This window comes from Chaetodon trifascialis, chromosome 17 (genome assembly GCF_039877785.1).
Source record: "Chaetodon trifascialis isolate fChaTrf1 chromosome 17, fChaTrf1.hap1, whole genome shotgun sequence".
NCBI classification, from domain to species: Eukaryota; Metazoa; Chordata; class Actinopteri; order Chaetodontiformes; family Chaetodontidae; genus Chaetodon; species Chaetodon trifascialis.
Window position 1 is genome coordinate 10,769,646 of NC_092072.1, and position 17,257 is coordinate 10,786,902.

General features: G+C 44.0%; 1 protein-coding gene across 1 annotated transcript in view; it reads right to left on the bottom strand.

Moving 5' to 3' along the window:
• pard6gb (par-6 family cell polarity regulator gamma b) overlaps positions 1 to 16,834 on the bottom strand; it is a 33,072-nt gene extending 16,238 nt beyond the window's left edge. Inside the window, exons 1-2 of the mRNA XM_070984425.1 lie at positions 16,505 to 16,834; positions 11,214 to 11,436 (exon numbers count right to left, since the gene is read on the bottom strand). Of these exons, the coding sequence (XP_070840526.1) occupies positions 11,214 to 11,436; positions 16,505 to 16,576 (295 nt within the window). The 5' untranslated portion in view covers positions 16,577 to 16,834. The remainder of the gene's footprint in view (positions 1 to 11,213; positions 11,437 to 16,504) is intronic.
• Between the last annotated feature and the right edge of the window lie 423 nt (positions 16,835 to 17,257).

Genomic DNA, 17,257 nt, shown 5'->3' on the forward strand with positions numbered 1-17,257 from the left:
TTTGTATGTTTGCAGTCTACAGTATTTATAGCATGTGCACCTTCCGTGTGCATCAGCATCAGCATGCACAACAAACTCTGCCCATTTCAAAGTGGAGTTACAAAAGAAGCGGGGTAGCTAAACTTACTCGTTTATTAACTATACCGTCGGTTAGCGATCAGCAGTTAATTCAATTCAATTCAATTCAATTTTATTTGTATAGCGCCAAATCACAACAGAAGTTGTCTCAGGACACTTTCCATATAGAGCTGGTACAGACCAAGCTCTTTTAGCATGAGCTAACAGCCAAGACATCGTTACCCTAAAGTAAGCTGGACAGCTCTGAAGCCAACCTTGCCAGTGGTGAGTGTGTTTGCTGTGGGTGAGCTGTCGAGAAGCAAAGTCAGTCCCTCCTTTGTAATTATGGACTCCCAAAATAACCCTTAGCAGAGGCAATGCTGGGTTGATGTTGTGCTAGCTACCAGGCACTTCTCAATGTGCTTTGGCCAGAAAGCTACATGTTGTCTGGTGGTGTGGATGTAGTTCTGTTGATTAGAAGATTAAGAAAAGGTAGAAATAGCGAGTCCTTGCACAACACACCTGAAAAACCAGTCAGATTTGTTGGGAAATTTCTGAAAGTTTACAGAAAACCAGATTGAAGGTACGATATGTGCGGCGTCCGTCACAGTCACACTCATTTCAAGCCCCCACGCTTTGATAATGTGGGAGAAACTAGGATTTCCTCAAAGGACACACATCCTTTGCTCAAACTTGCACTTGTGTTCATTACATTTCCATGTGTGAATTTGTGCGAGGGTTCCAGTGCTACACACTGAGCATGCCTGGCCTTGTCCTCCAGTAGAGCTGTAATTAAAGAGGAGCTGCAGTGAGCAGACTCACAGCGAGCCGTCTCTGCACAAACCAGCAACTCCTCCCTCAAAAACCCACTAACATCCACCCAGCGTCCACACTCCCCCGCTCTCTCTAACCCCAAATCTTCACCCTCTTCCCTCACTTTGCTCATGGCTCAGTTCTAAACTTGGTCTGGGAATTTTCCACTGCATACTCTTCTTCGACCTTCTTCGTCTCAGTATTGTCTCTGTCCTGTTTGATGCAAAATCCATCCCTACATTGTTATATATCATTTACCTGTGATGCTTAATGCTCTGCAGGTACTTTCTCTTTCTGATTAAATATGCTTGTCGATGATCCCTCAACCTGCCACGTGCTGTTTATGACATCCTGGATTTCCCAGAATTAGATTCAACGACTCCAACAGAATGTAAGCAGACATAGATGTTAATGAACATTAAACTCTATTAAGACGATTAATCTGGTTTCCCAATGCAGAATCTCCATTTTAAAAATAACCCATCTTGAGGGAAGTTATGGTATTAGATGACCAAAACATTTATCAGCTATCTGTGAAAATAAATTACATTTACCAGCAAACAAAGAATGGCAAGAATTATTGGACGTGCCTTCAAAGGTTATTTGAATAATAGTTTTTTCAATTTCAGGAAATACGCTGATTTGATTCCTTTCAGAGAGTTAGATGAGAAGACTGATACCACTCTCATGTCATGTCTGTCTGTTAAATATGAAGCCATTGCCAGACAATGGTTAGCATGAAGGCTTGAAACGGGGTCAAACAGGTAGCCTGGCTTTGCCCACAGATGACTAAATCCACCCGTGAACACTTCTAATGATGACTAATTAACAGGCTGTATGTCTCATTTGTTTAGAGCCAAGCTAGCTAATCCCAGTCTTTATGCTAAGCTAGGCTAACTACTGCTGACTGTAGCCTTATACTGAATGGACAAATATGAGAGCGGAATCAATCTTCTACTACAGCATTAAACAGCTTCAAAACATTGTAAAATCACATTGTGTAGATAAACACATGTGTCTAAATTACAAGTTACAACAGAAAAAAATAAATAAATAATACTAAAAATACAAAAACCAGCCCCTTATTCTTATAGCATACAAACAACAAGACATAAACAAAGAACAAAACCCCACGCACAGTTGGAAATTCAAAGTCAAACATGTCACAGGATCTCATTCCACTTTCAAGCCATAAACTAAGGGAAAGAAATAAGGCACAGAAGAATTTCGAGCTTGTTTTCTCTCTTTTGAAGGTCCATGCTGCTGAGGAGTGGCCGTGGTGGCGGTGGCGGCTTAGGAAGTTGTTTGTTTGTCCCTGAAGGACCGGCTATATTCATCACATCCAGAATTCAATTTCCAGAGCCTGCTTCTCTGGGCTTATTTAGATGCCGGAAGAGGTCAATTTCAACTCAGCCACTGAGTTTTTGCAAATCAGAGAAGTAATAACCGAAAGCCTGTCGAGGTGTGATCGCATTCTTGAATTGAGAGCAGCTGTGTGTATACTGCCTTTTTACCAGTATGAAGAACAGCGCAAATCAACGGCATGCTTCAGGAAATGTGCATGTCAAACACTGGAGAAAACATCTGAGCAGTTTTGTTAGAGGGATGAATTTGCTTTTTTTTTTGTTTTTGTTTTGACAGTTTGTGATTATAAAAAAACCAAAAAGGGGTACATTGGTGACTCTGGGTTGAAAAATGTTCAAATAAATCCATGAAAAGCTCATCAAATGTGACAAACAGATGATAGAAGGAGTGCCCTGACACAGACACTCCAGTCCCCGCAATGTCTGGAAACTTCATTGTGGGGGAGCGGGGAACGCAGTTCAAAGCTGGGGTCGTAAACCAAAATGAAAGCGGGGACTTAGGAAACACAAACACCAATATAGCATTGCCAAACACAACAGCCTTTACAAGTTTAATTAAAACACAGGACCTCCCCCTCCCACGCCTCACCAACAGAGAGATGGGTTGGATATGTGTGTCAGCTACGATCTGGGATGCATATAAACATGTGCATGCGGTAGTCCGAAAGCAATTGTGTGCATCTTCTGCAGGGCTTCATTACAGTTAGAGCAAAAGTGGAGCAACAGCTATAAAATGACTCCGTTCACAAACACATAACAACACAAATTAGATGCAATGGAACAGAGTGTGTGAGCATGCTCGTATCTGGCTGCACGCTTGCTATGGGTGTGGCTTTGCGTTGTTTGTCCCTTTTTGTGCCAGCTGACATAATTTACAGCATCGTCCAAGCCGGTTTGCAGTCAGAGGCACAAAGAGAGGCAGCTCCCCGTCGGGCATGGCTGATGGTGTTTAGCCCCGCTCCTGGCAGGCACCAGGCATCTCCATCACACTTTAACTATGGCTGGCATTGTCTGAAGACTCGCAGAGAAAAGGCCACACACAGGTTTTATTGAGAAGCCCACACACACTACCTAAAAGGCTTTACGGCAGAGAGACTTTTCCCTGTAGAGACGGGGATTTATGTGCTATGGCGGAGATGCACGGTGACACACGCTCACACACAGAGCGAGCGGGAAACATTTCCGACACTGATGAGGCCTTAAACACCTCACTTGCCTGAGATGAGGCACTTTTCAAAGGTGGTGCGTTTTCCCATGCTGCTGCCCTCTGACTCAGATGTGTCATCAAAATTTCTATGGCTTACAAAAAGCTCTAATTAAAGGGTTTTTGTCTACGTCTGTACACGATATTTGCAAGTGCCACCTCTGCCTGCACGGGCTTCCCCTTTTCCCCAGAAAATTCCTGTTGGCTCAGTTTGCAACAAGAGGATAACAGCCAAACCGCAGGATGGAGGTGGACTCAACCTGCCCAGTCCTCCCTCCTCCTGTCTGTCTTTCTTACTGTCAGGCTGACTCCCCACTGTCTGCCGTGGTTTTCTCCCCCTTTGCCCTTGACAACTGAGTCATGCCTGAGCTCTAATGCAAAAAGAATGAGGATCAGTCTAAGCAGCTACCTAAAACGGCATTTTTGAACAAGGACCAAGATGATCAGACGGACCGTTTTGTTAGCATATGTCGGACAGGAACTGCACACTTTCGCCACTGTGCTCAGGAAAAGGAAAATCGTAGCAGGGTGGAGATGTAACAAAGAAAAAAGCACAAGTGAGAGGTAAAAAAAAGAAAAAAGAAAAAAGGAGAGATGGGCTGTAACTGACAGCTGCTGTCTTATTTTCCTTCTAGGAGCAGTAGGCAATGTGTTGTGCAAGCCTGCTGTTTCATAGGGATCCCTTTCACTCACTTCCTCGCACAGCCTGAGGCAGCTCTCTGGTACCAAGCACAAAGACTAGAGGTAGTGGAAGTCCCAGCACAACAGACCACACTCAAGCTCACTCTTAATGACTTTTTGCTTTGTAAAGGGGGTCACAAAAGCACACCAAGGCAACGTGATAAGGCAGTGCCTTCACATGAGCAGAACAGATCTGCTGGAATGAGGAAAAGGATACTTTGTGCCTCTCATGGCATCTGAGTGTGTGGCCGGCATTCAAATTCATAATCTAGCGAACGGCATGCAAAATGCAAATGAGCTAAGAGGACAAGAGAGGAGAAAGCTGCAGGTTGGCATGAATCAATTCTGAATTATCTATACTAATCAAGAGATCTATTCTAATCCAGTGTCCCCAGGACTAAATCAGCTTTGTGAGGTCTGACTGGGATAAAGAGCCAACGCTAATTACTGAGGTGGCTCTTCCTCTTGTCGACATGGATCAAATGCTGCAGGGTCAAAGCTTTAACCTACGGCTACCATGACTGAGCACTGGCATGTTGACACATCTGCTGCACAATCCCATTTCGTGAACAGGGCATGTGGACCAAAGTACGCACAACACAGACACGCACAGACACACACTCACGCACACACGTACGCAGACTGCTCTCAGAAGCCCTCTGGCCTTAGTGTGAGAGCGGCCAGATGTGCTGACAGGGTCCCTGCAGCTGGTCAATACAACGGCACACAGACAGAGAGGAACACATCAGAGACTGTGGGCGCTGCCCACTCAGATGTTTCGTGTCACTAACATTTCTGGCCTTACATGAAAATGGGACACACAGATTTAACACTGTGGAAAAAGATGGCGCTGGCATCACATCAGTACCTCACAATCAGTATCAGGAGAAAAAAGGTTTAAATGGTGCATCCCTAACAACAAATGGGAAAAACATGTTGGGATGAGATGGTAAACCACAGCACAGACATTTGAAACAAAAGACTATTTGCAAATAAAACTAGAAGAAATTACATGTCTGCTTGCTTTTATCATTCTTTTATGAGAGGAAATAAGATATTATTAAAATTTAAGTGTATGGACTGAAAACCAGACAAAAATAACAAACACTATCCCACCGAACTTCCTCTCCATTTCGGAAACATTTGGACTGTAACCATTTCAGGCACTAGATTATGGCCATGGCAGCAGAGTTTCTGTTTTACAGACCTTGATTTTCTTCATTCTGTCTCATGCCGTCTCTTCTGCTATGACAGGACCACCAAATTCCATGCAAAACGTCTTGGAATTTATGGATGGGTTGAGCTGACCAGAGCTGCTGCTCCGAGCCAGTGTGACTCTGTGGTTGGGTCAGGTTTGGTTAAGGTCAAGCCTCTGCCCATCATCCACGTCCTCTAACACCTCTATACACACCCGATAGCCCAGAATACATTCATGTGATGATGACGCCTTCTGTTAAAAAAGGTGATGATGCTAATTTCAACCCTTCTTCCCCCGCATGTTTTTTCCCTTTAGGAGAAATGACGCCTGGATGTTAACAGTTTCAAATGAACTGAGACACCTTCTTTTCTGTGACTAATACGCTGAAACAACTGATAAACTTTTCACTCAAGCGGTTTCAACATGCTGCATTAGTTTTCTGTTGTACTGCCTTAATAGCTCTGAGTGTAAATGACTCCCTCTATTCACAGCCTGCCAAGCTTTGCTCTGTAAACAACATTTTTTTTTATCATTTAACTGAAAAAAAGAAAACGCAAAAGAGCCAAATGTGGAAATCAGCAAAGTGCAGACAGTCAGGGCAGCCACAGAAATATAATAACGCCAGCATTTCTTTGATCTGCAGGCAACTGTGCGGTCCAGCTAGTTGAGAAACAGCACCGGTCTGGATGTCAGCTTTAACTGGCGCAGATGCTGTTACATTCTGGCGTTATTCTTTTTTAAAATTTGTGCTGTGGTGCCACATCTCTCTTTAGTTTGGCTGATGTCGATATCTGGCCCTCTAGTTTTCACAGGTGTGGAGAGCAGCCGGGTAGCCGGCGCTGTAAACCCCGGTGCTTGGCGTGCTAGATATGAAGGCGCGCAAACTCGACCTTGGCCTACCTCGTCTGCTCTGTTTATTTAAACTTATAGCCCTCTGCCAAACAGGGGTCTCTTCTCTTTGTTGAAAGTTTAGTCTGTGTGCAGGCCACTGGCACTGTCTACAAAAACAGCTCCATTTTCTCCCAAAACTGAGCTTTGAGAAACGGGCCTGTGTTTTGCTTGGATCGAGCCTGTTTTTGTCTACCATTAGCATAACTGCAGGTAAAGTTTAAATCAAATTGAATACGCATATCCTTACTTGAACCCTACTGTGCATAAACCACCATTAAAAACCATAATCAACATCACTGCGGCGGGGAATTAGTAGCTCGGCACACATGCTGGATCGTGCATGTTTGTCTGATCCAAAAGCCTTTCAGGCATTAACAGCCTGCATTCACAGGTCATATTCTGCTCCAAAACCGGATCTGTAGGACTACATAAGACACATTCTACTCAGTGTTTTTCACTACTTACAAGGATCATTTACATTTTGTCTTTCATCTTAGAAATGTAAAACACAGTGGTGAAACATGGAAAATCCATTTCCTAAACTAGAATAATTACGTGGGCAGCGTTCACTCTCTCTTATCTCTGTCCTAATTTGCATCATTTTGCATGCGAGGCAGAATATGAATGAACAGTTAGTACTTGCAGCAGCTGCACTAGCAGCAGTCATTTCTCTAGATAAAAAATACCATAAACCTCTGACAAAAAGTCCAAGCTGAGTGTGCCTCATGCCTCTGATCGGCAGGGCTGCGTTCTAAATCACATACTTTTTCTTTTTTACTTTCAGTACATGCTGCAGTTGCCCTTACATAATACACACTGTTGCATGCAGTATGCATACAATGTGGACATGCTTGAACTTTGACCCTCCTGCTCATACATCCGTCGCAATCGCAAAAAAAAGTTAAAAGAAACGGTATGCAATTTAGAAGGAGGATTGTGGGTCAGAATAGCCAGAAAAGTATGCTGGCTTGCAATCTGCAAAATGCAACCAGATACAATATAACATCGTGGTATTTTTGACATACTGCATTTGACATACTGCATTGGGACATACTAAATACTACGGTAGTGTGGGTGTTAGAATGTAGCATGTTTTCAGGTATAGATGGACAAGTCGCTGATAACAAATGTGGAACCAAGTGTATTAAGCTTAAAGCTCAATAAACACAAGGGTCCTGGACTTATAATGTCCTGTGTTGTCCTCTGTACAAACATGTAGAAGCTCACACAGCAATTTAAAGGAAATGTGCATGTGGACCCCCCCAACCTAGCATCAATCATCAGTTGACCACACATGACTGAACCGCTACAATCGCACGCACCCACTCGCTGGACCAGACAAGGAGGCCACCTCCACATACAGAGCTGGTTCCCTCCACTCCCCTTCCCATCACTTGCGCGCCCCTCCCCCACCCTGATGAGACGTGTAGAAGTGTCCCAGTACAAAACTTGTATCCCCTGTCCTTATTTACATACCGGTCACTCAATAGAAAACATAATTATTTATCCCGTGCAAACATTCCTGCACGGCTCGATGGTCCAAGATCAAAGTTTACTCTGCATCTAATTTTTGCGTGTTAATCATTAAATTACAAACAGACTGCCTGTGGTTTCAGTTCTTATGTAAACAATTTAACAGAAAGGCTCCTCTCTACTGTGGGCACAGCCAGATTCATGACATTTTCTGGTTTTGAACACAACAACTCAATTAGCATTCTAATGGAGTGCATCCCGCTAAAGTGAAATATATCCAAATTGAAAAATGTTACAGCTCAATGCACCGACTAATAGTTTTGCCATGCTGACAAAGTAATATTTGCTATGCAGCTGCAAAAGAGCACTCCTTCAGAGGATCATCTCTTAAGAGGATATACTGCTAATACTGCTGCTAATACGGCCGAATTGTCTAAATTAGGCTACTTCCAAGACTGTGGAAGTTGTTAATAAAGCCCAGCGTTTAATAAAAGTAAACAGCTTCATGTTCAGTAGCAAATCGAGCCCCGACAGAGTATCTCCACCTAAGACTGTGCACAGACACAACCAATAAAAACTACTTTGGAGTTACTCCAAAAGGGCCAGAGGCAACGTTGAGGTTTAACTGACAACTTGAAACTGTGACGGTGCCTTTGTCCTTTTTGGTGAGTGACTCTGCTGTCATATGTATTAAATATCAGTGGATTTCCTGGTTCAGAACAGGAGTCCTCAGTAACTTCCCCTTGCTGGGCCTGGAGATGAGTACCGTGCAATCATTTGCACTGAGACGTCATTATGTATTGTTCGGAATAAACCACAAAGTGTACGCCTGTTCTGTAGGTGAAGACATCATAAGACGAGCTGGCATCATTCCCCAGGGAGTCACAGGTATCATTTGAAGGATTATTGCGGTATTGCCACACAACTGCTGCACGTGCTCAAGTGATTTTACCAACAATGGCGATCTAAGCCCGGAAGCAGGGTGTCAGGTAGATAAAAGAGACACACACACAAACGTTAGAATACCTATTGTTAGATCGAGAAAGTACACACACACATCAACAAACATGGCCAGTCACAGTGACTTGTCTCAAGTCTGATCTCGGGGTGGAAGTGAGGGTCTGTCTTACTGATCTAAGGGATTAGTCAACCAGTGCAGGAGAGCACCTGCACACCCAGATGCACCACTGGAGTTTTCTTTTTTCTTTCTTCTTCTTCTTCTTCTTCGATATTCCCCCACTCTTATTCAGTACAACAATTTTTTTTCTTTGCGTTGTCACATCCATATGAAAGGCCTGTCCAGTTTGAATTACACAGAATGCCCCTACTGTGTCTGAGGGGTGAGTCACAGTGTCTTTATATGTGTGTGAGGTCTTTCATCTGGGGTGGTCTGCTGACCGGGACGGAGACCATACATCGGAGACCTGGACTAACAGGCTGGCACTGACTGATACGGTCATTATCACACTTTCTCGAGCATGTGCTGTACCGAGTGCAGGGCAGCTCTTCTGAGACAGGAGGTACTCACAGTCACACACACACACACACACACACACACACACACACACACACACACACACACACACACACACACACACACACACACACACACACACACACACACACACACACACACACACACACACACACACACACCTCTTTGTCTAGTGACTAACAATAGACTGCAGTGAGGCTTAAGACGCTCAGACTGCTTCAGCGTCAGTCACAACAGTGCACATGACCATGTAACCGTGTTTACACCACAACAACACTGCACAGGCATTTCACAAGAGCCACCACATCTGTCCTGCAAGGGTCAGTTCCTCTGGTGCTTTCTGGCATTTTTCTATCAGGTATTCCGGAGAGTGACAGAACGGGAAACTGGGACAGGAAAGGGAAACAACCCGTCTCATTTAACAGGAATAACACAGTTGGATATAAAGGATATGGATGGATTTGAGTGACATTTCACAGAAAAAGCCAGGAGTAGAATCCTTACATCTGTGCGTCTGAACCAAGACACAATTTACGGGTTTCATGAATGAATTATGGCATTATTTATCATTACTTAACAATGCGTTAAACGATGCATTAATATGCTTTCATTTGCATGTGCAAACATTATGAGCTCAAGGTTTGGAGTGGGCCGTCTGGGTTCAAATAATCTCTAAACCTGCTAAGATCATAAAAACATATGAAGAATCAGGGGAAAGCGCATCCATTTCACACAGCAAAAGTTACAGGTAACAAAAAGTTACCCTATCCCAAAAAGCTAGTTAATTAACAATCCAAACTTTGATTTTTATGTCTCACATCTTTAGCAGATGTCTTATCAGCCAGTGTACAATGAGCTAATTCAGCTCCAAACATATGAGCTCTCAAGACACTGAATCACACAATGGAGGAGTCTGCTGGGGCCTCTTGAATATCCAAACCCTATTTCTTGCAAGAAATCTGCAACAAGATAATTCGCCGCACTGCAGCTAGCTTTTGTTTTTTAACCACTGGACGACAATTAAAACAATACCCTGGAGAGTACATGTTCATTACACAACCGAGCGAGGGACATTCCAAGAAGGATTGAGGGAATGAATAGATGTGAATGGTGATAGATTCATTTGTATGCTTGCTAGCTGGCTGGCAGTCAGTCAAAACCCACTTCAGAGTTGGGATCAATGTGAGAGAAAGATGGGGAGAGAGAGAGACTAGGACTAGTTCCCATTCAGGGTACCGCGGTGTTGTCTTTGGACAAATACACACTCACACGCACACACACACACACACACACAAATGGAGGGAGCTCAGTAAGGAGTCTCTCTTTCATGCAGATCTTTTGTCTCTCAGTAATGTCTGGTATGCTGGGATACAGGCTTTGCTCAATGACCTGATTTCTATGGGGCTGCTGAGGCACCGGCCTGTGTGTATGTGTGTGCATGTGTGTGCTTGTGTGTGCGATCATCTGCCTGCGAGCCCTTCCTTCGGATAAGACACAGGACTTAGCCAGGCAGACAGACACAGACTGAGACAGATCCAGCCAATAAGAAGGCAGGAACACACACACACACACACACACACACACACACACACACACACACACACACACACACACACACACACACACACACACACACACACACACACACACACACACACACACACACACACACACACACACACACACACACACACACACACACACACAGAAAAGCCTTGCATGAGGTAAACAAAAAGGCCTTGAGTTCCCATAGCGGGAAGAAAAACATAATTGGATGAGGAAATATTCTGTGGGGAAACTTCATTCAAGTCAGCACGATAATTGCAGCCCAAAACACAGTTATTGCAATAGCTGATTGTTTTATAGCTTTACCAGTTGCAGGAAATTTGAAAATCCAATAGGCATCCAGCAATCAAACAAAGACACTGCTGGAGAAAAGGACTGCTGAGCATTTTTAGACTCAGTCAGCTTGACTTCTGCTGTATAATGAATATAAGAAAAAGCCAAGGGAAGCACTTCTCTCTTCACACAACCTACCTTGTCTCTGTATGAAGATCCTGAGCAGTGGATGAGCCGTCGATACCGCCTTGCAGAAGTTGTCATCGTTGTTGATTGGCAGCAAATCACCATGGATGTCAGCGTAGCCAATCATCACCTCCATATTGGCGATGCGGTGAATGTGCAGAATGAGCTTGTAAAACTCCTCAAACTTGCCGGGCTTGACCCGGTCCACAGAGAACCGGCGAAATTCTGCCCCATACTGCAAGGGAAACAAGATCAAAAGAGAGAGGCCATTAAAAGGGACAGTTAGCGGTACAAGCAAACAGGAAGAGGAAACTTGGATGTCCGACCTCGTGTACTTATCTGAACCATCTGAGGGGCACACATAAAACTAACAGGGTGGATGTCCGCTGAGCTCTGTCACAGTTGTGGTCATGACCTTATGTAAAACGTGGCATAGAGGAAAGCGTTCCTCAAATACAGACTGAATTAGCTGCAATCTGCAGTCAAAGAAATATCGTTGTTCAAATATTTGCATATTACACTCTTTTCGAGTACTCAAGACATGTCAAAACTAGAGCTGCAATGATTAGTTGATTAATCAAAGTGAAAGAAAATCTGCAATTTTTAAGCAAAAATGACAGCAGCAGCAGCAGCAGCAGCAGCAGCAGCAGCAGCAGGGACCCTTTTTGCACAACAAATGTCATATTTACAGGAATAATTTGACATTTTGGGATGTATTTCATTGCTTTTTGTGCAGTTAGATGAGGTGATGGACATCACTCTCATATCATACTGTAATTGTGAAGCCTGGTTAGCATAAAATAGGACAGAAAGACTGAAAAACAAGAAAAAAAGTTTGCCTAGCCCTCTGAAGGTAACAAAATCTGTTTATCAACGCTTCTAAAGCACACTGACACAAACATAATATATGTTTAATGTTTACAACACCAAACATTCCCTGTTTTGAATGTTTATGCTATGCTATGCTAAGCTAAGCTAAGCTAGGTGGCTACTGGCTGTAGCCTTGCACTGAATGACTAGATTAAGTGGTATCAATCTCCTCATCTACTGCTAGTTAATTAGTGAGCATTAAAGTTTTTTGTTACCTTTGGACTAGCCGTTTCCTGCTGTTTCAGTATCTATGCCAACTAGCTGCTAGCTGTGGCTTCGTATTTAGCCACAGACTTGAGAGTAGTATCAATCTTCTTATCTAATGCTTAATGTGTCTCTGCCTTTTTGTTACCTTTGAATCAAACCAGACTAGCTGTTTTCCCCTGTTTCTAGCATCTATGCTAACTTGCTGCTAGCTGTAACGTCGTATTTTGCCACAGACATGAGAGTGGCATCAATCTTCATATCTAACAATTTCCAAGAAAATAAATGCATGTATTTCCCAAAGTGGGGACTGAGAGGGATTGTTGTTAAGGCCGTCCACCATTGCCCAAACTGATCACAAGATGAGATGCATCAAGATTGGGGTGGCTAACCACCTCCGCTAACAAACCCTGGAGAGCACACAGAGATCATATCACAACAAAGACAAATGTCAGCTACACATCACATGTAGCTCTGACCACAACAACAGCAGGAAAAGGGAAGGAGGCTGATCTACAATAGAACAATACAGGTAGACGAGTAAAGTGTCCTAGCATACATAAATGACAGCGACAGGCAGCCCAACCTCTCGCCCACCGTTCACACACAAGAGCACAGACTTGAACAACTGCGCTACAGCTTTCCCGGCTAGGTCACAGATCCACCAATGAGAGCACAGCTGAGGTCACGGTGGGGTCACCATGTGACTCACAGACAAGAATGGACAAGAGGGGGAGAGATGCAACCGGGTCACAAAAGCTCGACAAACCACAACAACACACAACCACTGTAGCACTGGTGTCTGAATCACAGCGGTAATTTGTAGACTAAGGTGCTTTTGGTTACTGTAATCATCAGCTCACACAGGAGGGAAGCTGAGGAGGAGAGGGGAGAGATGATCATGGAGCAGGCGGAGGAGGAGGAGGTGGGAGGGAGAGGAAAAGTGCTGACAGGGTAGCAGCAGAGAGTAGCAGTATACTGACTGGGAGGAGAGAAGAAGAGCAGGGGGGGATACATTAACCAGCTCTGTAATTAGAAGGCGACAGATGAATTTAAGAGGAGGCGTGTTAGCGGACTGAGGGGATGCCAGGCGGGAGCGCAGTTTGCTGCACACACATGTGAACCTGCATTTTGAAAGCGCCCGACTTGGGTTCCAGCTATTAAAACTCGACCTACATCTGAACAGGACACGAGAAGTTGACAAACAGGTTCGTCAGCGCTCAGCATGTGTACTTAGCATTCAGGAAAGTGAAACCTATACACGAATTAAGTGTGATTAACACTGAAAGACTTCAACACGCTTGACTTGCCAGATGATGATCATACTTGTGTTTATCAGTGGACTCCGTCATTGCTCAGAACGTGAACGTTCTCTTGGCGCGGCGCCTCGTGATCAATCTGAACAATCTGTCTTCTCAAGGAGAACTCGGCCCTGCGGTACGAGCAAGTCTGAACAGGGCTCGATTAATCACAAGCCTCCGTGTTAAACCCCAACCAAAGAATACATCACCGCAAATGTGACATCACCTGTCCTCCTGGCCTATCAGGGCAGAGTGATGCCAACAGGTTGGGACATGTCTGTGGACTCTAAACTCCAACACACTGGAAATGGAACATAACTGACTGACTGTCTTTGTCCTTACTTAATACCCTGTAAGATAGGGACAACTCATCTGAGAAATCGCCTGGTGTATTAGAAGATTAACCAATAAATACGCATCTTCATCTGCAGAAAGACTGATGGAGCACACCAGGCCTCAAAGTGAGATTTCCTGCTTGAAATTTTGGATTAATAAAAGTGAGGGCAGAGGGAGTGAAACAAAAACAATCCCACCCCACCCCCTCCGTCCCCACGCACTCTCTCTGTCTCTGATAAGAGCTCGGAGTGAGTGAAACCAGCTCCTGGCCGAGGCTCCACGACAGGCAGCCAGACACCTCCAGTGTTATCCCTGATAGGCTTATCACTGGAACAGTTTCCCCTGAGAAAAGCAAACGCTAAGCAGTGAGAACAGGCACACAACATGCACCACGCTCAACTATACAGACAACAAACACACCAATATCACCCCCTGGGAGTCTAGTGAATCTGAGTGTTTAACTTCAAATAGTATTTTGTTAAAGTGTGTTTAGGACAGGATTTTTATTTTTTTACACATTTTGATTTCTGAAACGTTAACTGTCATGTCAGGCTGTACGGAAGAGCTGCACACTCGAACAACTATCTATCATACTGGTCAGAGGATATCTATAAATGCTACGTCAAAGGCAGCTGGACTTCCTACAGTAAGTCCTGTTCCCTTTGACTTAGCACTTCAAGATAACTAGTGCTTATGTGAAGCTGAAAATGTTTCTAAGCAATAAGACTGAAGGTTCAGTTTCAATCGGCTCATCTGATACAAGGACGGCAGGATAGATAAATTACATTTTAAGAACTGGACGTGCGATGAACTGCTGTTGGGATTTGCTAGAATCTGCTCGTTTCCATCAGCAGGGCCTCCTTTTTTAAAATGTGTGTGAAGACTCTGCAACCAGCTGCACTGGATTCAGCCCTCCCTGCATTCATTTTGTACATTTCAAATGACTTTTCTGGAAACCGCCTGAGATCTGCCTCTCTGTATTTACGCCTTTTTAGCTCGCAACACGTCGCAGGCTGAACTAGAAGCGGCATGTTCAGGAAATTCTTAATTGTTGCTTTTACGCATTTAAAAATAGACTGTAGAGTGGTGCAGCACATATTCAAATACTCTTTACACATATTCCTTTTTACTCCTATTCAAATACTCTTTACTATCATTCAGGTTTAATCAGCTGACACTCAGCTAAATGTTCTAGATTACAGGTTAGCAGCCCTACATGTGTGACTGAACCTGGTCATTTTGCTCTGCTAAAAGTAGAACAGATGTGACGTAGTCAGAGTGCTGAGTTATATCTGATCCAAAAAGGGAAACGTGTGACGTCGTGTGACAGTGAGTCAGCGCTGCAGTGACGTGAAACCTGCCCATTCCAGCCGAGCAGCTCCTGGCTTGTCAGTCCCACCCACGAACCCTCTCTGGTGGTGACCACTCCTGTCCTGGTGGAACAAACACGAAACCCACCCTGCCCCGAAACAAAAAAACACTACCCTCTGATGATGTATGTATGTATGTATGAGTATCCTGGAATAGATGTGCCCCATCCTTTTCTTTTTCCACCCACCATCCCTGTATCTGTTATCCCTCTCACTCCCAGGTCACAGCCCCACCACCCCGCTCAGTGTGAGCAGCCAAGGCAACATTTGCCCCATCTCAATCTGGCATGTCAACGGTCACCCAGGAGCTCATCCTTTGTATATGTGCCAACACACTTAAGTCTGCTGGCATGTGTAAACACATAGCATGAATGCCAGTCCAGATTGTCACCACGTTAATGGAATTTTTGAGGAGAAATGCTGGTTAGCCTACAGGAAGCCCTTGAGAGGCTGTGGCAAAATGTTAAATAGTTCAGTGTTCAGTCTGTGGTCAGGGTTGGACACATTGCCTTGTGTTTATCTTGGATGATTTTCACTATGGCCACATGCTCTATAAACTGTTGTCAAGCCTGCACCCAACTACATTATTAAAAACAACACTTTTCTAACAACGCAAGTCTAATATTAATGACAAAATTCATGTGATGTTTGTTCAAATGCTGCATGAATTTATGGACTCCATTACACAAGCCCAAAATTGGTAGATAGCTCTGGTCATTTACTTTGTGGTTAACTTAATTTATGCGGCTATCAGCCTCTCACAAACTACTCAAAACAACCAGGAGCCTGAAACTCCGTGGCACAAAAGCGGCAGTGAACGCAACTAATGTTGCAAAAACATCCGATTCAACAGATAAAAACATCCTTATTGTTACAAATATAAAGCCAGGTTGTTGGGAAACGATGTCAAACCAGTTTTTTCCCCCCACCAGCTTCGTGTCAGTGAGGGAAAGAGCCAAATCAGCACAATCTGCACGGTCAGAAGTAAAAGAGGAGAATAATCAGCGCAAACTGCAGGAACATGCAGAAAAGTGCCGCATCCAGCTCCTGTTTGGTGGACTAGATACGAGCTTTGTCGCTCAGAGGAGAAAATGTGTGCGGTTAGCTGCAGACAGTTTGTCCGACCAGCTCCAGCTCCGCTACGGGACGACCATGTGAACTCGTAATTTTCTCCCCAAGCCCCCAGTTTAGATCCTCCAAATCACAGCCCCTCAGCACTCACCTTGCTTTTCACCTCCACGGCGTTACAATCCGCAGTCCGCAGAGGTTGAGACTTGTTAAAGCTCCGATTCATTTTTTGTGTGTGTGGTTGCAGTTTAAAAAAAAAAAAAAAAAAGTTGAGTCGCCTTTGCCCGCAGAAAGAGGGGCTCTGGTCCCGGGGTTTCTGTCGTGAAATCCTTCTGCTTCTTCTTCGGTGGAGGAGTTCGTGTTGTCTTTACTTTGTTTCACCTCCTTTTTTTCAATGTGTTCCGCCAGGCAGGAGCGAGGACTTTACCAGAGGACAGGAGGTGAGCAACTCGCCGCGTTGACTTGGGAGTGTGAGTTAAGTTTTGAAATGACATCAGCCCTCCTAAAAAAAATGGGATCCAATGAGGCCTTCACTTACCGCTCGGAATTCTCAAGCTAAATGTAAATGGATAAGTGTATTATTAGGCTACAAATAATTTTATCTCAATACATATTTTGAAAATTGTCGGACTTCTTCCTCTCCTCATCACAATTTGGCATCTTAGATGAAGTATTAAAGAAAATAAAGTAAATCACGGTTAATCATATACCACCAAGCATCTTTTGATGAATGTGGTGCTTATATTTGACAAGACAGGCCGAATTAACCAATAATAAACAACTGATGAACTCTCACAGTCCTCTCCTTATTTTATCATAATTTGTTTTATTTTTGGTTGTTTGTGACACTAAAGTCACTAATATCCGTTATATTTTCTGCAGCACCTGAAGGTAGCACCACGCTGCA